General features: G+C 41.0%; 3 protein-coding genes across 7 annotated transcripts in view; 2 read left to right on the top strand and 1 right to left on the bottom strand.

Moving 5' to 3' along the window:
* The first annotated feature begins 1,033 nt into the window (after nucleotides 1-1,033).
* Nucleotides 1,034-4,856, top strand: LOC121324604 (CLOCK-interacting pacemaker-like). Of its 3 annotated transcripts, none has more exons than XM_041266673.1 (4): nucleotides 1,034-1,208; nucleotides 1,967-2,152; nucleotides 2,582-2,754; nucleotides 2,941-4,856. In XM_041266673.1, the coding sequence occupies exons 2-4, from the start codon at nucleotides 2,020-2,022 to the stop codon at nucleotides 3,781-3,783; spliced, it is 1,149 nt and encodes a 382-aa protein (XP_041122607.1). In that variant the 5' UTR covers nucleotides 1,034-1,208; nucleotides 1,967-2,019; the 3' UTR covers nucleotides 3,784-4,856. The 3 variants fall into 3 exon arrangements, with proteins under 3 accessions (XP_041122607.1, XP_041122606.1, XP_041122605.1); XM_041266672.1 differs by lacking the exon at nucleotides 1,034-1,208 and adding an exon at nucleotides 1,232-1,764 and having other exon boundaries at nucleotides 2,983-4,856; XM_041266671.1 differs by lacking the exon at nucleotides 1,034-1,208 and adding an exon at nucleotides 1,233-1,764.
* A 4,085-nt stretch (nucleotides 4,857-8,941) lies between these two features.
* On the bottom strand, nucleotides 8,942-11,338 carry LOC121324045 (palmitoyltransferase ZDHHC22-like). Of its 2 annotated transcripts, none has more exons than XM_041265457.1 (3): nucleotides 11,187-11,338; nucleotides 9,592-10,152; nucleotides 8,942-9,506 (listed from the first exon to the last, which is right to left on the bottom strand). In XM_041265457.1, the coding sequence occupies exons 2-3, from the start codon at nucleotides 10,145-10,147 to the stop codon at nucleotides 9,229-9,231; spliced, it is 834 nt and encodes a 277-aa protein (XP_041121391.1). In that variant the 5' UTR covers nucleotides 10,148-10,152; nucleotides 11,187-11,338; the 3' UTR covers nucleotides 8,942-9,228. The 2 variants fall into 2 exon arrangements, with proteins under 2 accessions (XP_041121391.1, XP_041121392.1); XM_041265458.1 differs by having other exon boundaries at nucleotides 9,592-10,149; nucleotides 11,187-11,337.
* A 2,336-nt stretch (nucleotides 11,339-13,674) lies between these two features.
* Nucleotides 13,675-24,504, top strand: part of LOC121324526 (calcium permeable stress-gated cation channel 1-like) — a 37,852-nt gene continuing 27,022 nt past the window's right edge. The window contains exon 1 of one of the 2 annotated variants that reach the window (XM_041266525.1): nucleotides 13,675-13,816. The gene's annotated coding sequence lies outside the window, so the exon portion shown is untranslated. The remainder of the gene's footprint in view (nucleotides 13,817-24,504) is intronic. The other variant, XM_041266526.1, reaches the window with a different exon arrangement.

The raw sequence follows: 24,504 nt of genomic DNA, 5'->3' as shown, positions 1-24,504 counted from the left end.
TGAGCTGCATATTCATAGGGACGGGAAATCATTAGACATTGTAACATCTTTTTACAATTTTTTTTGGACGAATTGCACAGGAGATTGAAATGTTTTGCAGGAAGTATTTACAGGCAGGTAAACTTTGACAGCTTGTGACATTCTGACCTGTGGAAGAATAACTATTGTAAATAACTGACAACCTGGAAAGGCTGTGTCTATAATGTAAATTGTATATAAATGCATTACTGTTAATAAAAATACAATATATTTAATCTGTTTTGAGGGGTTTTGAGTCATTCTGAATTGAGCAGATCTAATGCTACCGTCACATCATTGTCATATTGGCCAGATTGATATGTGTGACAAAGTACACATTTTACAAATCCAGGAAGGGTGCAGAATAAAAGTGACACCTGCGCAGGTATCCTACAGGGCAAACAGAAGCAACATTAGGGAGACAGCAACGTGTACTGCAGCGGGTACAGGTAGAGGCAGAGGTGCTTTCTGACAAACCAAAGGATACCCTCCATTCCAGAACATTCCCATTTCACAACTCACCCTCAATACACACAGCTAGTGATGTGGCAGTATTTTTGAAATGTAGTGTTCTAGCTGGTACTTGCATTAAATGCTTAGGAAAGCGCGTTGTTATTGTAGGATATGAGTCTCTCAATGAAACAGCTGTTTACAGTGCAGCAAAGGGAATATCCGGACACTTTTGGCCGGGAACCAATTGGCAACGAAAGTGCAGACTGTAGGGATTTCTGGAGCCAAGCAAGCAATAACTTCGAGGGAGCGCGTCCTTGGAACACATATTGCCGAGGGGGTATTTGCTTTGAATTACTGTCTTACCCTTTCTTTTATCACTGACGCTGGTTAAAACTGAGACCAGAAAATCCTAGGACGAGTGAGGCTGGGTACAGTGCATGTTATCAATCATGCTGCACGTACCTCGGGTTTTTAGATGGCAATATAGTAACCAATCGGAGCGCTAAAAAGCAACAAAAGGGCGGGCTTACCCTGCTGGCTGGATACGTCCGTCTGGTTTCTACGGCAACTTCTGGTCGTCCGCGTCGTAAACCGACAGAAGAATGTCGTAAGTTGAAGGCGTCTGTCATGTGTTTTTCTTGTTTTGGAAGACGCGTTTAGAGGGGTAGCATCGTGTCCTCAGCAAGCATATCGAAGAGACATCGACAGCTTTCACTGGGCAGCGCGAATACAAACAGGTATGCGCGTCGGTGATCTTTTATGGTCATAGGCCACGATTATTAGCCGTCGAGCCGTCCATCGTATATATACACACACACACAGACACGCACAGATAGCACTACAGTGGATTAGGTTTCATTTATTTTGTTGCTGTTTTAAATCCGAGTGACAGTGTGCATGTGGTGTTTGTTTAGTATTTTTGCAGTAGAAGTTAGTCCAGCCACATTGCCCTTGGTACGAACATTGTCGTAGGCAGGCATGGTGAAGGCAAGATCAGAATAGCCAGTCGCCTCAAGTGAACTGGTCGAACTGCTTTTTTAATAATACCCCAAAACTAATCGCTTTTGCTTATTATATTCAAGCAGTTAAACATTGTCACAGTGGAGCATGACCAATCATAATTTTAAATGAAATTGGCATTATGTTCTGCGTAAATGTCCCGGTTATAATAATGTTAAAGCTTGCTTTAGTTTCTCGCAGTGCAGTGATGTCAAGGTCACATGAATCTGCTTGACGTCACATGGACATCGATCAAACACGTGTGCGGTACAGCGTTGAAATGCACTTTTAAAAGTAAGAGATGTCATAATGAAAAATTCACAAAACGTTTATAACGTGAAAAGAATTACAAATACACATTTTACATTTGAATATACAGATTTGAATTTTTAATAACATTCAGGAACGTTGTTTTCAACCCAAATTGCGTACATTTAGAGAATGATGAATATTGGAGGAAATTAACCATGAATGATGCTTTCTTTTGTCACCCTAGGCGTCACGCTGGGAGAAATTTATATTCATCTAAAGAAATCCATAGAAATAGCAATGAGCAGTACTTGTAAAGGTGTAGGTCACAAGAGACCCAGTGTAAGATTGCACAGCGAGGTTATGAGCAAGCGGAGGCATCTGCAACCCAGTAATGCGAAGAGGGATTGTGACAAGGATTCTGGATTTTCAGGTCTGTATTCAGCAGTTAAATCTTTTTAATAAAGGCAATTGTGATGTTACCCCCTGTTGTTATTGCAGAGCCCCTCATCCAGATGTGATTAACTTGGTACGAACAAGCCTAACCTTGGCACCTTCACGAAGGGGGCAGGATGTAGGTCTTGGAACACTGACTAATTACTGAGTTCTCTCTGCTGCTTGGGATTTAAGGGTTACATCTTCAGAACCAGTTTCCTGAATTTGAAAATGTACATACTCATTATCAGGTATTCTGTAGGCCTGTACTAGCATGCTGTGATCGTAGCTCTTGTATATCACAGTTGTCTTAAGTGAGTCAGCGTACTGTAGAATGTAAAAATATGTTTTGGGTTTTTTGTCTGTGAATACCTGCGCCATTTATTGTTTATTTATGGTTTTTTTTTTTTTTTTTTTTTAATCACAGATTCCGGTTCAGGGTATGTAAGTGCTGTAGAGAACACAGATTGCAAGGATGGGCCTAAAGCCTTGTCCCAGAGCATGGGATCCATGCCACAGCCAGCACAAGTGGCTGTGCTAGGAGGTGCTTTCCCTGGACTCTCCCCTGTGATTGTCATGAACAATGTTCTGCTTAAACAGGTAAATAACACTGGGGGCAGCTCGCTGTTTATTGAACCCTTTCTAAATGGCACAATTCTTAATATATAAGACTTGTTTGAAACTAAGATTTTGCAGTTGATCATTGTGTGTTACTAGTTTTAAATAGACATGCTATGTTTTCATGTTAAATGTCATTCATCTTGAGTGTTTGTTTTCATCATACAGCCAAATAATACCGTTCCCCAAAATAAACCTTGGGCTTTCCAGCCCCAGGTTGTGTTTCTCCAGCCTGTTGTCTCAAATGCCACCACCCGACAAGAACTCATCAAGGAGAAGAAACAAAGTTCAGGAAACTGCCTGCCTATCTTGAAATCTTATCCCAAAATAGCCCCGCACCCGGGAGAGAGCTGTACGGAGAAGAGCAGTTCCAGCTTTGCTTGTGAGGACCAGGCAGCAACAACCAAACACAGGCATAGCAGGGAAAAAATACAGACGGGCTGGGAAAGCACAGCAAGCACAGCATCATGTAGCCAGTCCTCCACTTTGAGCACAGGCTCAAGCACTCTGCAAAGTCAAGCAGATGCCCCCAGCAGCTCGTTAGAAAGTGGATCAGAACCGGTTCTGAACTCTCAAGAACAACTGTCCACTGTATGCCCTCCAGCCCCACCATGCCCCTCACCTGCACTAATACCAAATTGTCCGTCCTCTGCTTTGCCTGCTAGTGATCATCTGGATTCAAAGAGCCAACGGGACGGTTCGGTCGGCAATCAGTGTGACAAGAAAAGCAAGAGGAAGCGCTTCTGCAACACCTACAACATCCTCTGTAAGTCAGGGCTGCTGGGTATCGCGCTGAGGACAAAGGAGTTGATTAGACAGAATCGAAAAATGCAGAGCGAGTTAGATCGCCTGAAAGAACAAACCAACCTTTTTGTTGAAGCAATCAAAAGCGGTCATCCACAGGTCTGGTCCAAGCTCCAACTGAGCATGTTCGCGAGTGGCACCCCTGCATGCGTTACCAAAGAAAGCAACTCTGGCAAAACCAATCAAAGTGATTTAGCTCTGGACTGAGTGAGAGGGAGCACTCCCTCTGCACTACATCCTGCAGATTGCTTATTGACACTGCGTGTCCTGTTAACCTTCCATTTGCTTTACATTTTATTCTGTGGGGAAATGCACCTTAAACCATGATCTCTGCATGTGGTATTGCAATTGGAAAGTTCTTGCAGCTATTTTATAATGAAGGTACATCTTTTTGTAGCAGTTTATGATCGTTTGAGGGAGCTGTTTGAAGAGAGTTATTAGTTTCTGTTTTGTTTTAATGTGCATTGTGGTATACTGTTGTTTCTCGGTGGGAGGTGGGTTAGCACGATAGATCCTTTAATTTCAATACTTGTCGGTATGTCTAAGTCTATTGAAAAGGGCCACCACTATTCTTCAATTTGTTCAAACCTGCAATTCCTTTTCTTGCGGATCACAGTATATTTGAATGGTCATATTTCTTCTGATGCAGGATGTTTATTTAATTTATTTATTTGGTTTATACACGTGCAAAATTATAAACACATTTGCTTTGTCTTGGTTTTAAGAAGTGCATCATACAACATACTGCATGTCTTAAACTGTCAAACGGAAACTGTACGGCAGCTATTGAAGTAAAATACTTTCATATGTCTGGAATGTATCGTCCATCGCTATATATGAATTGAAAGTCTCACTTTATTTTGCATGAATCACTGCTTTGTGTGTTTGTGAGAATTAATTAAGTCAGTTGTAGTCAGATCTGAGCACTCTTTCCAGTTTGTTTTGCTGTATCACATGTGCCACCTGGTGCCTGTGGTGACTTGCTGAAGTTTAAGGCTTGGTTCATACTTCTGTCACAGATGACTAGGCTATACGTCAGAAGCAGGCAGCTGTAAAAGCTGTGCCTCGTCACTCTTCTGTCACAGATGACTAGGCTATACGTCAGGAGCAGGCAGCTGTAAAAGCTGTGCCTCTTCACTCTTCTGTCACAGATGAATAGGCTATACGTCAGGAGCAGGCAGCTGTAAAAGCTGTGCCTCTTCACTCTTCTGTCACAGATGACTAGGCTATACGTCAGGAGCAGGCAGCTGTAAAAGCTGTGCCTCTTCACTCTTCTGTCACAGATGACAGGCTATACGTCAGGCAGGCAGCTGTAAAAGCTGTGCCTCTTCACTCTTCTGTCACAGATGACTAGGCTATATGTCAGGAGCAGGCAGCTGTAAAAGCTGTGCCTCTTCACTCTTCTGTCACAGATGAATAGGCTATACGTCAGGAGCAGGCAGCTGTAAAAGCTGTGCCTCTTCACTCTGCTGTCACAGATGACTAGGCTATACGTCAGGAGCAGGCAGCTGTAAAAGCTGTGCCTCTTCACTCTGCTGTCACAGATGACTAGGCTATACGTCAGGAGCAGGCAGCTGTAAAAGCTGTGCCTCTTCACTCTTCTGTCACAGATGAATAGGCTATACGTCAGGAGCAGGCAGCTGTAAAAGCTGTGCCTCTTCACTCTGCTGTCACAGATGACTAGGCTATACGTCAGAAGCAGGCAGCTGTAAAAGCTGTGCCTCTTCACTCTTCTGTCACAGATGAATAGGCTATACGTCAGGAGCAGGCAGCTGTAAAAGCTGTGCCTCTTCACTCTTCTGTCACAGATGAATAGGCTATACGTCAGGAGCAGGCAGTTGTAAAAGCTGTGCCGCTTCACTCCGACCATGCAACAAGTGTTGACGTTTTTCAACGTTATCCAACCCTATACTGATTTCGGGTCGCAGACTCATAAGAAAAGGCTGTGCTACTTTCCAAAAAATTCTGACCTGTCCTGAAGTATGAATCAGCCTTAAGCAGGAAAAGCTCCCAACTCCATCGCACAACCCTGTGAACTGCCAGACTTCTCCTCACTTTGGGAATAAGTTTACATCACCAGTTTAAAAACATCACATTTTTCTGTACTCTTGCTATTGTGGCAATTTATCATTTCCTATCTTTCATCTTTCACAAAATACCTTGTGGAGCTCAGAATCCAGTGTATCATCATACACTGTCCTGTGTCTTATGGAAATTCTTAGATTACAGTGACTACCTCGCAAACCTGTTTTTCTTTTTTAATTGTTATGAGGCATAATGTTAACAGCCCAGCTCTTTTCCTTGGACTTGAGCAATATTGTTCATGTGAGCCACGATATCTTATTTTTGTTGCATAATTTTTTGGTTCACTCCTGTTTGTATTAAAATCAACTGCATGCATTTTTACGTAATTTGACGTAGTGAGGTGAATGGTGGGTATATGTATCATGTTATGACAGGCACTGAGTGATGTACAGTCAGGTGAACGATCTGTCTGTCTCATGTTATGACAGGCACTGAGTGATGTACAGTGAGGTGAATGATCTGTCTATGTCTCATGTTATGACAGGCACTGAGTGATGTACAGTCAGGTGAATGATCTGTCTATGTATCATGTTATGACAGGCACTGAGTGATGTACAGTCAGGTGAACGATCTGTGTCTCATGTTATGACGGGCACTGAGTGATGTACAGTGAGGTGAATGATCTGTCTATGTATCATGTTATGACAGGCACTGAGTGATGTACAGTCAGGTGAATGATCTGTCTATGTCTCATGTTATGACAGGCACTGAGTGATGTACAGTCAGGTGAATGATCTATCTATGTCTCATGTTATGACAGGCACTGAGTGATGTTGCTTTTCTAAAGCTCTTGTATGCACTCTGGGTCAGGCTTAGCTAGGGTGACGCACACAGTAAGAGATGAGCTCAGCTTGGTCCCAGGGAATGTTTACATCCCATATTCAGCACCTTCATCCCGAGAGGAACAAAACATAGTTGTAGCTCGCATGATGCCATGAACGTGGTTATTGTTGAGTGACACTGCTGTCTTGTTTCTCTGCCTGATTTTAAATTGGTACATTATTAGACTGCACTAATGCCAATATAGTGAAGGATAGTGTGTACCAGTTTGTTTTGTCTTTTGGGCTTTGGCACCAATAGTAATTTGGTAGCACTGTGTTTGACATCCAAAAGCAATATTGATTTTAGATTAATTTAATATTGAAGCTGAATTTTTTTTTTATATTTGTATACTGTCTTTTGAGGCATTTCCCTTCAACCCTCATTGGGAGTTTTAAAATCTATGCAACTGTGAGGTATACAATTGGAGTATGCTACAAAATGTACAGTACTACACTAACCTTTTTTTTTTTTAACTTTTTTGTACTTTTGAGTTTTTTTTACTGGATTGTGTTTGCATTGAACATCTTTGCTTAATAAACAAATGTTTGTTTTTCTAAAAGAAGTTGCTTTGTTATTTTATTATATTTTTTTTGGTATGTTGGTGCTTACTCACAGATCTACACAAATGCCCATTCATGTGACTGTTGTACTGAAGTCTGTCGTGTATGTACGGTATGAAACCAAAACCAGTGCCCCTTCTCTTAATTTACAAACAACTCCCCAATAAACATCATGAAAGCAGTCTTTTATTAAAATAGCTGTAATAAAGATCACAATAGTTTGAAGACAAAGTACATTACAGACAAGTATCACTTTTTTTTTTTTTTTTTTAAGATACATTTGTTTCTAGTGCAGCATGTATGTATAATCTTGATATGCTTTACACTGCCTGACATATAAAATACATACCTGATCTGACGAATCAAAAATTACAATAGGGCTTCGCTTTACATACAAAAATACATTGTTTCAAAGCTTATTTAACTAATTTCTAAAAGCAAAATGTTATACCTTGTAGACTTAATATTGCATTTCATAGTTGTGTGCTGTTCTGATCACTTAATTATCTGATCAAAACAGATGTTTGTTTGAGTTTTAAGATTGATACCATGTAGCTTAAATCTGGGTGTCAAAACTGAAAACGCAACCAGGTTTGATACTGTAACAGCAAAACCCTGTTCCAAATCACACTGCAGATTGCTTTTTTTATTTGATGTTCTTTACATTATTATTTACACACAATTTTTTTTCCTAAGAAATAAAGTAAAAAAAAAAAATTAACTGCATTATTCAGAAGCTGATTACTAAAAAACAAAAAAAAGCTCACATTTTCCCTAATTTTATGACCACAATAAGCTATATAACAAAACAGATTCTGCTGAGATTACACAATGCTATGAATTGAAAACATCCATATTCTGTATGAAAATGTTTTGAATACTGTTAACGTGTGGTTCAGCCCTAACACTATACAAGTCAAGCGATAAAATAGCACTGAAACTGCTGGAATGCTAGCTCCAAGTTCTGGAATGATACAAAAAACCTTTTGCTGAAACTGATGTTGCACTGTGAGAGAATCATACAATCCCAAACAATGTATTCCTATCACCTTGTCTAATTAGACTGTATAAATGCATAATTTGAAGGAAGAAAACTGAAAGAAGGATGCAATCCAATCAGATCATTTTGTGATTTTCTTTTAGCAGCAGAAGCCACTTGAGCCGTTACAGATTCCCTTTGAATATACAACAGCCTTACAGGGACAATGCTTTGGGTTTTATTTTGCCAACAAAAGCCTATTTGTCACACCACAACACTAATTCACCTAATTGCATGTTTTGAGGACAGCATTTATGCTGTGAAAGCAAAGTGAAACATTTTTTTCAACTAATAGTCAGTATTACAAAAAAATACATATTATAGTGGCACTGCCAGTTGGTTCTTCCAAGCTGGTGCTACCTTGCCCATAAAAGCAATTGAGAGTTGCACTGCAGAGATGTGCAAATTCACCTTTATCTTTAAACCACACATACAGATACATACAAGCTTTAGTTTCAAAGGCTTCATATAGAAAGTGATAGAAAAATTCCATTCCCATTTGCACTCAAAGGGTAAGCTGGAGATTATAAGGTATTTCTATGGAGTCTTTCTAGGGTGTGTGCTACACATCTACATTACAAAGATACCAAAACACAGCACTTGCCTGCTTTCAAATGGAAATGCTTTTCTTTCCCTGCTCCTGCACTTCGTAGCCCTTCCGACTTCAACTGAATATCCCAGGAAAAGACAAAATCCCTGAAATCTTTTAGAGGAAATAGTTTAAAAACACCACTGTCTGGGTCACAATCTTGCTATACTCAACAGCTAAGGCCAAAAGTTTAGCATCACCTAGGATTTTAAGATTAAGACATTGTTTAAAAACAAAAACATAATTTAGATACTTTATTTAACATCATGTAATCAAAGAAAATACAAATTATATTGCAAAAGCCTACCGGAAGCCATAATAGTAGCACAGTATTTCAAGTTATATTTCGAAATGTCAGTTTTCATTAGGTTAGGTACAAAGCGGTACGAATTCAGCATGTTTCATTTGACTTTATGAAGCGAAATGAGTTCATGGGTGGTGCGAAACTTTTGGCCAGAGCTCTACGTGATTCTGACTTATGTTGGAGCCACAATTGTGCCGGAAAACGAGAACTGTTGTAAATAAATAAAATGCTTGCATACATGGCAGTGGCGTGTTCAGCAGTCTTTTTGATCAGCAGCGTGGTCCTGCAGCCGCCCCACGGTCTGCACGGGGAGGAAGAGCCCCAGAACCCACTGCCTCCCGAACACATCGCTCAGATTGCTCCTCCAGGGGCTGTGTGTCTGAACCACCTGCCCCTTCCTCAGCTGGCACCAGGTCTGCCCCCGGGCCACGAGCAGGATCTGCTGACAGCAAAACCCTGCGCAGGTCAGACCGATCCCCAGCCAGACGTACAGCATGAGGACAATGAAGAACTGCAGCCCTGGGATTGCACCTGCAAGGCAAAAACAAATCGCATTAATACACTGGTCATTTCAGACTTCATTTGAGTGATCGGCATAAGCAGTAGCAGCACCCACCCAGGAAGAAGTAGCCAATAGAGAGAGGCAGAAGGGTGAGGAAAGTGAGAGGGTTCTCAAAGGAGATGGAGTACTCCACAGTGAGATAGGCCACCCCCAGCACCAAAGAGTAAAGGCAAGTGGTGGAGGTGTAGACGCAGAACATAATGAAGTAGCGCATGTTCCTGTTCCCAATGCAGTTGCCAGTGAAGAAGCAGTGGTGGTCCCGCCTCAGGATCACTTTCTTGCAGAGCTTACAGAAGTGGCGGCCGTTGAGCAGGTAGTGGGCGTCCACGTGGTCGGAGCAGCGCGGAGAGCAGACCAGCGGCCCGGCGTCCTGCACGCTGGCGGCAGGGAAGCGGATCGTCATGACGTAGTTGCCCAGAGCATTGAGGATGAGGAAGAGGAAGAAGGCGCCGTGGAGCAAGGTGGAGGAGTTGATCCGGGCGTCAGCGTTCTCGAAGATGGCCGGAATGAAGAAGTAAAACTGCAGGGCAAAGGTCACCGTGGTGGCTGTGAAGAAGTAGGCAGGAGCGATGGAGTTGAGGAGCCGGAGTTTGAGCATCTTGAAATACATTCCTGCTAGAAATATACAACCAATCAGCGGCAGCATCTTTGATTACATGACATCCAATCAAATAACTCAATTAGGCTCATATAGTTACAAAAAATAAAAAATCAATGTGATGCAACACTTTTGGTCATAGCTGTAGATCTGTAAGTGTTGAAAGCATGGTAATTAGGAATATAAAATATTCAGCTAAGCTAGTCTGAAAGACCTAGGCTTCTTGTTTTTTGTTGTTTTTTGTTTTTTTTAATTTCATAAACAAATTAAGCAGTATTTATTTTAAATAACAACAACAATGAATGTAATGGCATGTTCAGTGAATGTAATCGCATGTTCAGTGACTGTAATCGCATGTTCGGTGAATGTAATCGCATGTTCGGTGACTGTAATCGCATGTTCAGTGAATGTAATCGCATGTTCAGTGAATGTAATCGCATGTTCAGTGAATGTAATCGCATGTTCAGTGAATGTAATCGCATGTTCAGTGAATGTAATCGCATGTTCAGTGACTGTAATCGCATGTTCAGTGAATGTAATCGCATGTTCAGTGAATGTAATCGCATGTTCCTGCCTTTTTTCTCAAGATTATATACATCTGCAATGGCGCTTGTGGACGGCTTTTAAAAGGTCATGTCAAATTCATAATTCAACACTAAAAAACGTCGTAGTCGTTCAAAAATGTTTCGTTTTAACCGTATTATTTAGTTATTCTTAGTAATATTTAAAATATTAAAAACCTTAATTATAGCACAATTAAAGATTGGAAGACCGAATAAGCAATTTGTGAGACATGGGTGAACTTTCAATAGCCCCCTGGTCGTGGACAGAATGATGTGTTAATAATAGAGGGCTATTTTAATACTTGCTATGATGCTGGCTTTGTGTTGTGTAACAGTAGGATTATTTACACGTAACACACGGTCACTGATCACAAACACCGCCACGTTCGGTTCGGTACTCAATTTTCTACGCGTCTGGTCTCAACCTTACAATAACAGAACGTACAAGGACAATACGTTTAACCCAAAGGTTCTGTATGGAACTGTACCTGCCGTCGGCTTCCCTAGAGCTGCTCCTTCAGCACCCAGACCGCATCCTCCCCTCCACACTGACAACCGATAATAAAAAAGCAGGTTACGACATGAGATACCAAGACGATAGTGGCGCTTGCCAAATGCTACAGCTGCCCTAGAATAGCTGGATGTTCCACCGCCATCTATCGGTGTGTGGATGCGGATCAATTCTTTGTTTCATGTGTGTTATTTCCCAGATGGAAAGAAACAGCGAACACCGAGTAGCAGCAAGGTCTTCAAAGGCTGCGTGAATAGCCCAACAAATCGTGTTCCGTTTTATAGTGAAATACCATTCCTAGTATAGAAGAAACACGACTCCGAGGTCTTCTACACTAATAATATTAATAATAATAATAATAATAATAATAATAATAATAATAATAATATGCATCTTTATTTTTATATAGCGCCTTTCATAGTCTAATGAATAGTTTTGCATTCTGTGCACATCGCACATTGTGGAATATGGTAGATAAACAGACATGAGGTATTTTACTTGCAAAATGAACCTGTGTAGCACGGAAGCAAAACGAAAACGCAAATTGGAAAACCAGATCGTTATTATAACATACTAAACTCATGCACAAACAAAACCAGAAACCGAGATTATTTACACTAGGGCTGTGTGTAAACAGTGAATTATTACTAGTAATTACTTATTACTATCCAAACCCTAACCCTAACCGTAACCCTAGCCCTATCGCTAACCCAAACCCAAAACCTAACCCTAGCCCTATCCTAACCCAAACCCTAGCCCTATCGCTAACCCAAACCCAAACCCAAGCCCTAGCCATATCGCTAACCCAAACCCAAACCCTAGCCCTAGCCCTATCGCTAACCCAAACCCAAACCCAAGCCCTAGCCATATCGCTAACTCAAACCCTAACCGCCCTAGCCCTCCAAACCCTAACCCTAGCCATATCGCTAACCCAAACCCAAACCCAAGCCCTAGCCATATCGCTAACTCAAACCCAAACCCAAACCCTAGCCATATCGCTAACTCAAACCCAAACCCCATATCGCTAACTCAAACCCAAACCCAAGCCCTAGCCATATCGCTAACTCAAACCCAAACCCTCGCCCTAGCCATATCGCTAACCCAAACCCAAACCCAAACCCTAACCTTCACCCTAACACCAGGGGTGTAAATAAGAGACATTGCTTGATTTGCAAAGCTGTGCTGTGAATAGCACTTACAGAAATATGAGCTTGCGATCACCAGAGAGTAAATAAATACAATTTGCAAATAGCACTTACAGAAATATGAGCTTGCGATCACAGAGAGAAAAAATAAATAAAATCGAGCTATTTCGGCATCTTTTAGAGCAGGGCTACTGAACCCTGATCCTGGAGGGCCGATGTCCCTCCTGGTTTTTGTTCTAACAGTACACTAAATTGATTAATTGGACCAATTAAGCTTCCAATAAGCACTTAGTTGGTCCAATTAAGTAATTTAAGATACAGTTGGAACAGAAACCTGGACGGACAGCGGCCCTCCAGGACCAGGGTTGAGTAGCCCTATTTTAGAGACACTGCTTTCTGCTGTAACAATTTTCCACCAGCAGGTGTCACTATTATTTTTTTGTTTGTTTGTTTTTTAAGACCGTGCAGACTTAAAATCTGCTAAGCTTTGTTAAACCTAGATAATGTTATACTTAAATTAACATTGTGACATGTCATTCAACCGTTAATGTATTATGTTAAGTGCTTCCCCATGCAAAGTTAATTGAAATGCTGTTTTGTATTGTATTTTGTTGTGTCGTTTTATAAGGCCAAGTGCTCCTGATCGATGGATGACATTCTACAGTAGGAGTCTCCAACCCTGGTCCTGGAGAGCTACTGTGGCTGCTGGTTTTCGTTTCATCCAATCTCTCTGTTACTTAATTGAACCAAGTATTGGCTTAATTAGTCAAGATTAACAGGTGTTCCAGATCTTTAGCCACTGATGATGTAAAGACACCTAGAAAACCTGCTGGATAGCGGCTCTCCAGGACCAGGGGTGGAGACCCCTGTTCTACAATCTAAATCAGGGCTTCTCAAACTCGGTCCTGGGGACCCCCTGTGGCTGCTGGTTTTCATTCCAACCGAGCTCTCAATTACTTAACTAGACTCTTAATTGAAGTGATAATTTGCTTTATTAGACCTTTTTACTTGTTTTCAGCTCTTAAACAGTTGCAATTCAACTTACTTATAAAATGTTACAGCTTATTGGAAATATGCATTATTATTATTATTCTTATTATTCATTACTTTATGTATGCATTTAATTAACTGAGTCGATACGTTGTTAGTAGATTCATTGCATTACGATTGTCCGGTTTATAGCTATAGCGAGTTGGTACTCTTTTGGCTGCAGCTGCATTTAAAAAAAGTCACAGAAACATATGACACAGCATATTACTTCTGTTCAGTTAATAGAATAGACGCCACTTCCTGTCTCTACAGGGAATGCTGGACTGCGGGACGAGACATGCGTTCACGATGAAGGTGTTTAGTTTACAGACGGTCCCTGAGCAGGTGGGCGTTTCTGTTTGTTGCTCTTCCAGAAAAGACAGTGGGATCTGAATCCGAGAGCAGCAATCACTGCTGGGGAGAACTGCAGCAGGTGAGCTATTTCAATCTGATAGTGCTGTCAGCTTCGATACCTGTACCCGGGTCGCTGTGAAATAGGCTTATAGAATACATACCCGACTCGAAGGCGCGGGTAGCGTTGTGTTGAAGTTATAGATACAGCGGGTGGGTTTGAAGTGCCGCAGCTGTTGTATCGATACTGCTGCAGAGAGAATCTCTGGAACAAGAACAGGTGCACGACTGAAGAGAAGCGAGTGTACTGTAGAAATTAAAAAAAAAAAAAAAAAAAAAACACAATTACCGAGTACTTAGATTAAAAATGTGCAGATTGTGGAAACTGTACAGTAGATTATACCCTAACTGCTTTTATTAAGAAGTGGCTCCGCCCATTGTAAGGGGTCCAATTATAAATGAATGAAACGTGTTATTATTATTATTATTATTATTATTATTATTATTATTATTATTATTATTATTATTATTATTTTAACCGACAAGTTATTATAATGCACATTATATGTGGTGTATATATATATATATATATTATATAGATATATATATATAATATATATATATATATAGATAGATAGATAGATAGATAGATAGATAGATAGATAGATATATTGTTATACACGTTTTACAGATCAACACTTGGCTTTTGCAGTACTGTGACTGCAGCGCTGCGCTCATCTGCCTACGCGGCATCCCCACTTTGCTGAAAGATGCGCACTGTTCATAATTTAGTTATGTTCATATCCAGTTCCTGGCAAACATGACACGACAGTGCCTGTTGGTCAGCGTGTTTGTAAGCAGCAGGTTTAGTACATGAAGATATAGAAACGTATTGTGTTTGCTTAAGGGAAGCTACAACGACGCTTTTATTCATTCCATAATTGGTGCATTACATTAGATGGAGAGGCAAAACACCACGAGGTTCCTCTGCAAGAGTAGCTGATTCAGACTGTCCCAACGCAGCTGTGAATAAAGAGCCGGGATTCTAGTGAGGGAGACGACTGGAAACACATTGGCAAGAGATTGGGCAAGGTCGCGGGGGCGCAAAACGCGCTGGCATTGCTGCACTCTGCGTTATAATAAGTACCTACTTCAGAAATGTAATAACAGTAAGAATATGTGTAGTTTCCTGTGTAATTATCTGTTATGATTACACTGGGATCCGTCATTTTGCTGTTTGAGTCAAACCCCAAAAGACCCTATAAAAGTGGTTAGCTAGGTTTAGTTTCTGTAAGGTTTGACAGTTTCAGCAGTGTGTGTGTGTGTGTGTGTGTGTGTGTGTGTGTGTGTGTGTGTGTGTGTGTGTGTGTATATATATATATATATATATATATATATATATATATATATATATATATATATATATATATACTGATTCCAGTCTACTCAATAGGGGCCTCGCCTGCAGTGTGCTGAAGTTTGAAAGATTGGTATCTTTCTGATATCTGCAGTAGAGAATGTTTTCTGCACAGCAGGTTGATTCTGCCTTGGAGCTGAAGGGTGTGGGACGCTGTTATTTCTTGACAAACATGTTTTGTGGATTCAGCATTCCAGTACAGTATGCTTCGGAGTATGTTAAATTATTTGGAAAGTAATCTGGAAAGGGAAAGGCACGTACTTTCATTATATTCCGCATTGTATCGGAGGGTGATGTTTACACCCAGTGTTGATTAGCAATGCAATATGGGCTTCAACAGTCTCCAGTGAGATTGTCTTTGTGTTTCCCGTGGCTTATGGTGTGCCAGCATTGCAATTCAACACTCTACACAAGCTATGTAAGCAACAGCATGTGTGAGTGTACCAGCCCTGTATATTACAGTATTCAAATCTACTGCCAAGCAGTGTCTTAAAATAACAGGATCCTTGGCTTGTGATCATGAACAGCTCTAGTGATTCTGATCTTGCAGCAAGCGTCCTGTGGAATTGCTTAGCATTGCTGGAGGCAGGATCAAGGCTGAAAGTAAGATCCTATATACCTCCAGGTGTGGCGCTGTTTGGTTTTGCCAAAGGGATTTAGTGATTGTGTGGAATGTCTTTGAAAAGTATAGTCCATAATCAAGACTCAGTCATACTAATGTACTGTACAGTATGTCATTTTAATAATAGTTGACGAGCGTGTAAAAGCTCTAATGGTATTTTCATGTATGGTTTATCTGCAAGAGCTTTCAGCTTTGAAATTGTTTGAAAAGTCATTAAAGCTTATATAATTTCAAATGTGTTTGCACATATCAAATTCTGTGAAATATTCAGCAAGAAGCAAGGGAACAAGAATTCAAAGGACATTTTACAAGCAGAACCTACACGTGCATATTCTAGAACCGTTTATAGAGCTGTTTTGCCACTTGTCGTGGAACTGTACTCGTGACTCCTAGGTTCTTTATATTTTACTGCATGAGCTAACCTGGCTGCCTCAGTGCCCCTGAGAGCGGCTGCAGAGAACACAGTTTCAGCACCACTGACCTGACATTCTGGAACAGCACCCATGCGCACAGCGGCGATGTTCCATGTCGGACTGCCTGCCTGCTGAAAGAAGAGGGATTCATTAAGGAGCTCTCAAAGATTCTGATAATGGCTCGTCCTGTCACGCACGTACATTTTTCTATCCAAATTCAATCTGTCAATCTGCACACAACTTCAAGGCCGATTCATACAGGTTACTTTGCAGCGGGCTCTATTTCAGGAGCATTCATTTTTAATTACTGTGCAGCTCTGCGATAGCTTGTAGAGTGGTATTGTGTTGCCTTGAGCTGAAATCAATCTCAGTTTTAAGTGACAGCATTTTCAAATATTCATCATTAAGAGCTGTTACAGTTAATCGCAGTTTCGTCAGGGTTGAATTTGAGCTAAGAGGCATAGAATACACAACAGAAGAAATGTTTCCAGTGAAGCTGAAATACAATGCACACTTCATATCCTCATGAGCATATGAGTGCTTTAATACCCTTCACATCTGCAGTCACCAGTTTAATGGCCAGTAAACCCAGTCCGTAATAAATGGTGATCACCTCTCTGTCGGGTATTATTGCTCAAATGCGAAAGTTTTTCGTTGTCTGTTTCTGAAGATTTGTTTATGATGTGCCGATCCCTGTTTTGTGTTTCATAACCAGGGATCAAAACCTCTGCTGGCAAAAAAAAATAAGAAAAAAATATGAACAAAATATTTCAGCCAGGATTTCTGCATCTACGCATTGCAGATGGGCTGTCTTAGATAAGCACTTCAGTGAAATGATAATCAAATGAAATAAAAAGGTATTTCCTCCTGTAATATGAGAATTGGCTCATCCTGATGCCTTTATGATGATACCACTCAATCCACTCCTTTCAGTGCATCACTTACTATATGTGAAGAAACAGGCTGGAATTGGAGCCAGAGATCCCACAATGACAAAGCATGTGTGAGCGCACATGATTGACACTCTTGAATTATCTGAGAATATGCCACTGCACTGCCGGAAACCTCCTGCTACATTCAATACAGGTATCCACTTCTGACACACTTGTATAAAATGTAGAACATGGTGCACTGTATGTAACAATAGCAACACTACAGGCATTGCTCAGTACTGTGTTCGGTCTCACACAAAGTGATGAGAGAGGAGGCATTATATGGTAGAGTAGCAGAGAGAAAGGGGCCAGGGGAATTGTGAAGCATTTCATTTGAAATGACAGTGTAACTGAAGGTAACCTTAATTTAGCGGACAGGCCATGCAAACTGCAGGGGGTGCGTTGCTGGTGGGTGTATTGAGACTACGATTGGTTTGGACAGGGCGAGAGGAGTTTACTGGTTACTGTTGTTCTCCAACTCCAATGCGCACTAATGACTCCTAATGTGTCTAAACCTGTAGGGGAACCTATTGTAGAAAATTACTGATTTGAAATATTTTCATTAACAAATGAGACTAGGTTAAAAGAAAAGACCAGCCTATAAAACAACGTTTAAATGTTTTATGTGGAGGATTCCAGAGGGAGCGTCTCATTGGCCGTGGCGCTCCAGCGGATTAGGGATTCAAAACCGGAAGGGACTGTTTCTCCTCATCGTGCTACAGCGGACTCTGCTGGCCAGGCGCCTCGTGATTTGCTGTGGTGAGGGGAAAAAATAATTGGACATTCTAAATTGGAGAGAAAATCAGGGGTAAAATAATTGGGCATTTGCATAGTTGTTGCAGAGTAATTCTGCTTTTATAATGATCAAGCAAGCTGCATGAATTGAATACCCATGCAGTACAACCTCTGAGAAATGTTCCTTTTCCTGTGCTTGCAACTGTCAGGAACATAATAAAAATCAGTGATATACCATGCAGAGACTTACCAAGAGGAGTACAACATCTCTTAAACCAATAAACAGAATGCTTTCAGCATTGGCATGCATTTTAATTAAATAAAGCAGCTGTTAAGTGCACTTTGGTAGGTTTGATTTGTGATCACTGGAACCAAAACAATCCCAAAAGCATTTCCCTTCCAGTACTACCATGCAAACTAAGTGAAGGGAAAAGCTGGTGAGAACAAGGAAACATACTCGCTGTAACCTGGATGTCCCGACCTCAGTGGTTAAAGTGCACTTAAAATAGTTTCTTGGCTAATTGAAAAGATATTGATGTTTGCAACTGTATCCGTGTGTGATTTAACCCCCTAGGATGTCTGGCAAAAGCAAATAGAAATTGTGTGGTAGATCTGTATGTCAGTAGGCTTCTTTCTCGAATTGCCCAGGACTGAGTCGTTGGTTTTAGTTTTGCCAAGGTCCTGCCAGCCAGCCAGCTTTGGGTATTTGGGGTAACGAGTGTCTCATCGTCACAGGGGCATTGCATTTGCCCCACTAATAGGGGAACAAATGGTCAAAGTTTTCAACCAACTTGAACTTGCAATGTAACTGAAAAGCTGGTCTAGCTGTTAATTCTGTGATTGCAATTGAAGTTTCTGGAAGCTAGCTGTTGAAATGTCAGTTTGGCTTGTTTCAAAGAAGGGTTGATTTTGAGCTGGTTTCCAGGCATTTATCACCCTGACAGAGGGTTTTGTGCTGTACTGCATAAGGTCAGGGGTGAGACTGAGGTCTGGTAACACAGCACTGCTAGACACTCGTCCACAGCAGTTTCCTCCTGCTCTGCTCATCTTAGTGTGAGTTTGTCAGATGAGGCACAGATCAGAATACAGGCTTGCTATTGTACTTAATTTGAGAACTTCAGAATTGCAGACTGCCCTACAGCAAATACTGGGACATATTCATTTCCGTAACTTTCCAATTCTCCCATCTCCAACCTTGCTGGAAATAGATACTATACAGGAAGCATTGGGAACTTATATAAATGCCTCCATTTCTTTTGCATGCAAACAGTTCTTGAACTGTGACTGTTCCATGCTGTTATGAGCAGATCGATGAGTCTGCATGAGACTATGTTCCTTCTGCTGTCACCGATAAACTCCATTACATAATCTTTCACCCAGGCTACATATAGTAATTCGCAGTGTGTAATATATGCAGTAGCATATCCAACTTGATTGTATCTACAATAAATATGCTGACAGTTCAATGTATGATCTGAGACAATCATTTGTAGAAACAGGTGGGGTGTTTAAATATTGATTGACAGCCCTTTTCAACCTGACTGCCATTTATTTACATTTTGATTGAATAAACTGTTAAAAGAAAAGTTTCTAGTTTCCGGCTTTGGAATTAAGAGTATCCAATAGAAACTCTAGATACTAACACTGTTCTGTATTCTGATAAAGCCCTGTAATATGAAGTATACTTTTATAAGAGTGCAGTTTTTTGGTGCATGATGACCACTAAAGCTGTGAATATCCTACAATAAAATTGTTTAATGGAACCAATTAAAATTGCGTCCAGACCCTGAAGTAGTTAATTATGTCATTTTACCTGTTAAACCTAGAGACAAAAGTCCCTCCAAGACTGTGATTAGACACCCCTGCTATAAACCTGATGCAAGAGTTTAATATCATTTAGGATTTAATGAGAGATTACCATTGAGACCCTGTGCAAGAGCACTTATTGTAAAGAAAATGCTGTTTTAAATTAAGGTCATTCAAAAGAGATCAAGTTGTCAAGAAGGTTATTCTCAATCAAACTACTTTTGAGAGATCAGTGGCTCGGAACGTCTGCTAGAGTTGTTTTAGAGGCCATAGCGTACGTGGTTGCAGGTTTTTTTTATAGATTTAACAGGGTTGCAATGTCTTCTTGGCAGCCTGTAATGTCAAGGTTAATGTGGGTTCTTGAATTGCTATTGTTAGGCTTTTCGGTATTTCAAACCTATGAAGGCTAACATGACAGGGACGTTCATAGCCTCTTATCCTGTGCACATCAGCCTGTGTTCAACACCAAGAACAGCATCACTTTTGGAGGGAAAACAAAGATTGTGTTTCTGCAGTTGGGATACCAGATCCCAGCCATTATGAGCAATAGCTGTAGGAAACACCCCTTCGGGAATGAGAAGCGCCCTTTTTGAAGGATTCAGGAGCTGAAGAGAGCAGAGAGGTTGAGGAGTAGTTGAGCGCTCTGTCATTCTCTGACTCTCAGGGAGCTGCACTCATTCCCTGATGAGTGAGTCTCCCTGCTGCTACCAGTGCATTATAAAACCTTTATCTTTGTGCCACAGCAAAGGTTTCTTTTAACCTTTCACTGCATCCAGTTTACATGTCAAATTGTGTTGCCGGCATGGCAAAGTAAGGATATCCTTAACGCTGCTCCCGAGACTTCAGTGGCTAGTATCATAAAACGCCTGTACATGTTACCAACTGGTTTCACTGACTGAAGTTAGGCTGCTGAAGGCACTAGCCAAAAGGTGTATCTGCTTAAACTTGTTTCTTAAAGATGTTGCTTTTATAATGTCTGGTCCAGCTTGTGTTTATAAATCTACCCCAAACCCAGATCCAAACCCTTCCCCTTCCCAATGTCCACCTGCTTACTATTGATTGACTGTGTGCCATATTTGGAATATAGAGGAACGAGAGGGACTTGTTATTATGTGACACATAACTTGGGGAAGGCATGAGGTGCAATGCTCACACAACTAATCTTGTTAGTCCTTTTGAATGATATCCAGGTCTCAGAAGCTGTTCTCGAAACAAACCATTTTAATGTATCGTGCAGTACAATTGTTTCCTGTTAGCAAAACGTTCCCGCTGAGGAAGCTAAGTATGCTAACAGGGTTTTGGTCATTTTGACAAAGGCTCTCATATCAAGCTTAAAACATGTGGTGTTTATATTGCTTACTGTATTGTATAGTGTGCATTTTTAATTCTCTATTTTATTTCGGTACTTAAAATTAACAGGAAATCCTTACAAAGCAGACAATAAATGAATTGCACCTGTGGTTGCTTTAGATTGTGGTTGTAGGGGAGTAATATAGGGGAGCCTTTTGTCTCTGACAGTGAAAAGCTTGAAGACCAAGTGATCAAAGACCTCCTGCCACACAGTCTCCACCTGCTATGCTTTGTCAAAGAAGAGGTCCATGTTTCTCTGCTGGAAAAAGATCACTATAAAGAACAGAAAAGAAAGAATCTTGACAGCCGCACACAGCAGTTACCACTGTCCTGATAAAATGGATCTACACATTCTCTCAAACCCACTGCTGCAGCCACTCCTTAGCGTTGAAGCTGCTGAATATAATCACAAACTCCCCTGTGTTTGCTAGCGAATGTGCCAGGAGAAGTTGGTAGCTCTGATGAACCTAATTTCACACAGAGTACAAACAGGCTTTCCAGAATCAACAAACCCTGGCAATGGGCAAATGGGCGTCGCCGTCTTCCCTGCAGTGATCACATGACCATTGTTTTTTTATGTACAGTGAGAGCGACGGGAAGTGTTGTGTAACGCGCTGCCTTTAGAGTCTGTCCCCCTGTCGGTTTGATTAGTTGAGGTTTATATAAACCTTACATGCTCATGTTGATAACAGCCTAAGCTGTAACGACTGGAAGGTGTCCTGTATAACCTTGTACGGTACATTGCAGGAGCGTGGACCTGTTTGGAGACACAGAATGGTGTAGTGAATGGAAGCTTGTGTCCCTGAGAATAAAGAAGTGTCCTGTACGAGTGCATTGTGTAGGGCAATATATTTAGCATCACTTCTTTTGCAGGTGCCTGGAATCTTTGGATAAATATCCAAAGCCTGTGTTAGTACTGAAGTACTTTTAAGTTTTCTAACTTTATTCGCATTAAGATGTTTGATGTGCCCTTCCTTGAAGGTGTCATGTGTAGTTACTGCAGCTTGCAAATGATGTCTGCACTCTTCAGTCAGATTAGTTGGTGAGAGATAACATTTGTCACTAGACCATGAAACTTCACCTGCATCGTGAAACTTCACCTGCATCAGTGCACCATTAGCTGTCTCAGTTTGCTTCGGTTTGTGCTGCCAGCTGAAAATCCATGTTAATCACAAACAGTAAACATGTGTAGGTGGAGATCTCGTTGTGTAACATTGTCTGAGAAAACTTGAACACGGCACATTATAATCTAGCAAACTCTGTTGTCTGCTGCTGTGCTAATAACATTTTACAGAAACAAATAAAGCTTCTCATTTTCAACCTGGAAAGCATACCTACACTGCACTCATAACCCCTTCATAAAGGCTGCATAACCCTGTATCTCCTAACAAAATACCACAACTGAAAGTGCATTGCTTCAGCCACCAGTACTTTACTGTAATTGTTCAGGTCTGTTTAATAATATTATTTTGCAGCATTTTATGAAATAATACATGTTCTGTCTACCCTAACCCTGTCAACACACAACCCTAACCCTAACCCTAACTCGCAATTTTACTCTAAACATTCACTTAATCCTTAATTAGATTGCAGAATTTCCCCCGGTCGCACATCCCAATAATATTATTATTCTGTATTCAGCAGATCTGTTTCAAAGTGTGGACGTCGTTCCCGGTTCAAATAAAGCATTACTGGAAACTTCTTGAATAGGACCATCAATAGATCTTCTCCTCTGATCCCAGGCGCTCACATTTTTACTGGCGTACCAGGGCCATAAACTGACAATGAGAGTTGACTTTTAAACCATTCAGTGCGGAGGCTAATTCCCATTGACTGGTAAACTGAGGGAAGGACAGCTTTTCTTGCTATGAAATCAACACGTTAATGAATGAATTGAATACCTGCTGATAAATACTTCTTCAAGGCGATTCCGAGTATGACCATGAGTATGAGTTTCTGCACACACCTAATAGCTATAGTGCCATTGTCCCAAGCCTGTCACAAAAAACACATTATAAATAAATAGCTCTCAGTCAATACCATTACCACTCTGTGCATACAGTACCTTACCTAAACAATAGCCAGCTCAGCCGTAATTACTGAAGAATCATATAACAGAAAAAAAACAAGAACCCCCTTCTCAAAGGCTATGAGTTTACAGATATGAGAGGGGATGCTCGGATTGCATAGGGACTCTGCTAATTGTACTGTTACTGTACTCAAAGGAGGGCATCGGGACCGAATTTTATAAGGTTATTTAGATTAAACTCATTAAAACAGGAGAGCAGTTTATTACTGATGTGGTTTCTGCAGGTCCCGATACACTGTGTGCCGCCACAGAAGATTAATAAGCTTTAATGAAAGTGTTGATTAACATTCTTCAATAATACAGCATTGCAACGATATCCGATTTATTCTGGGGAAGGAGACTCTAAAAAGGAAATGTTTTCTGTGTAAACGGCGCACCAGCGTTAATGTGACAGAGCCAGTAAAGGGTTATAAATCTATGTGTGTAGAGAGGCTTTTGGGTTTCAGCTCAGGCAAGGTTAATGTGATACTGCTGACTCATGGGATGGGCTGCTGCAGTGCTGTAAGACAGCCCTGGTCGTTGATTCTAAAGGGAAGGATCAGCAGGCTAACGAGGTGGAGTGAGTCCATTCACAGCACTGGGAACAGTGGATAGCAGGGCTTATCAGGACGGAGAATGGAAATGTAGACCCCCGAACAGGACAAGTAATTACATATTGAGCTCCTTTGCTCCGAGGGGTTCTGAAAGAGGCAAACTCATCACTATCAGTCACGGATTCCAGTTTGTATTTAACAAGGTGTGCGGTTTAATTTGCCACAAACACTTTTTAAAAAAAATTTTAAAAGCATTGCACTTTTCATAAGAGGAAAAACCCATTTGACAAATGAGGCCAGGCACTTAAACACCAGCTCTGGAACAGTAAGCGCTGAAAGCTGGTTATTTTTCTGTGGAAGTCAGCGAGTCAGGGAGGGAGATGTCAAGGAGTGGATTCTCTCATCAGCAGAGCGTGACAGCTTTTCAGTTTCCTCCTTGAAAACTTAAACTGGCTCTTATTAAACAGGCAGTAAAACCAGGAATATAATACTAGTATGCAATGGGAGTCTTATTTCTATCCCTGAACAGGTAACGTTTACAACGATTTTTAGACTCTGAACATTCTTTTTCTAGAACTGTGACATCATCATTTCTAACTTTCTAACTGACCTGTCGTCCTCTCCAGTCTCTGGGGGACCATGAATACCAGACACTGCACTGGTATTTTCTTAAGATTAGGTTTCACTCAGTGGTAATAATGTATCCACTATACCACATGCAAGGGTTTGCAAACCTTATGCAAAGAAAGCTTGCAGGGCAGCAAATACATAGAACATGCTTTGCTTACAGTGGTTGTTTACCTAAGTCACTACAAAGGCTTAGTCAACATGGCTTTTAATCCTTTTCATTAACTGTGGCGTGACCCACCTATT

Source organism: Polyodon spathula, chromosome 12, assembly GCF_017654505.1.
Source record: "Polyodon spathula isolate WHYD16114869_AA chromosome 12, ASM1765450v1, whole genome shotgun sequence".
In the NCBI taxonomy this organism is placed as follows: domain Eukaryota; kingdom Metazoa; phylum Chordata; class Actinopteri; order Acipenseriformes; family Polyodontidae; genus Polyodon; species Polyodon spathula.
This window is presented reverse-complemented; position numbering and strand designations above follow the sequence as displayed.

Coding starts and splice junctions, on each gene's coding strand:
- LOC121324604 (XM_041266671.1), top strand. CDS start 1,692: ATGAATCTGCTTGACGTCACATGGACATCGATCAAACACGTGTGCGGT. Junction 1,765..1,966: donor GTTGAAATGCACTTTTAAAA/GTAAGAGATGTC, acceptor TTGTCACCCTAG/GCGTCACGCTGGGAGAAATT. Junction 2,755..2,940: donor ACAATGTTCTGCTTAAACAG/GTAAATAACACT, acceptor TTCATCATACAG/CCAAATAATACCGTTCCCCA.
- LOC121324045 (XM_041265457.1), bottom strand. CDS start 10,147: ATGTATTTCAAGATGCTCAAACTCCGGCTCCTCAACTCCATCGCTCCT. Junction 9,507..9,591: donor TATTGGCTACTTCTTCCTGG/GTGGGTGCTGCT, acceptor TTTGCCTTGCAG/GTGCAATCCCAGGGCTGCAG.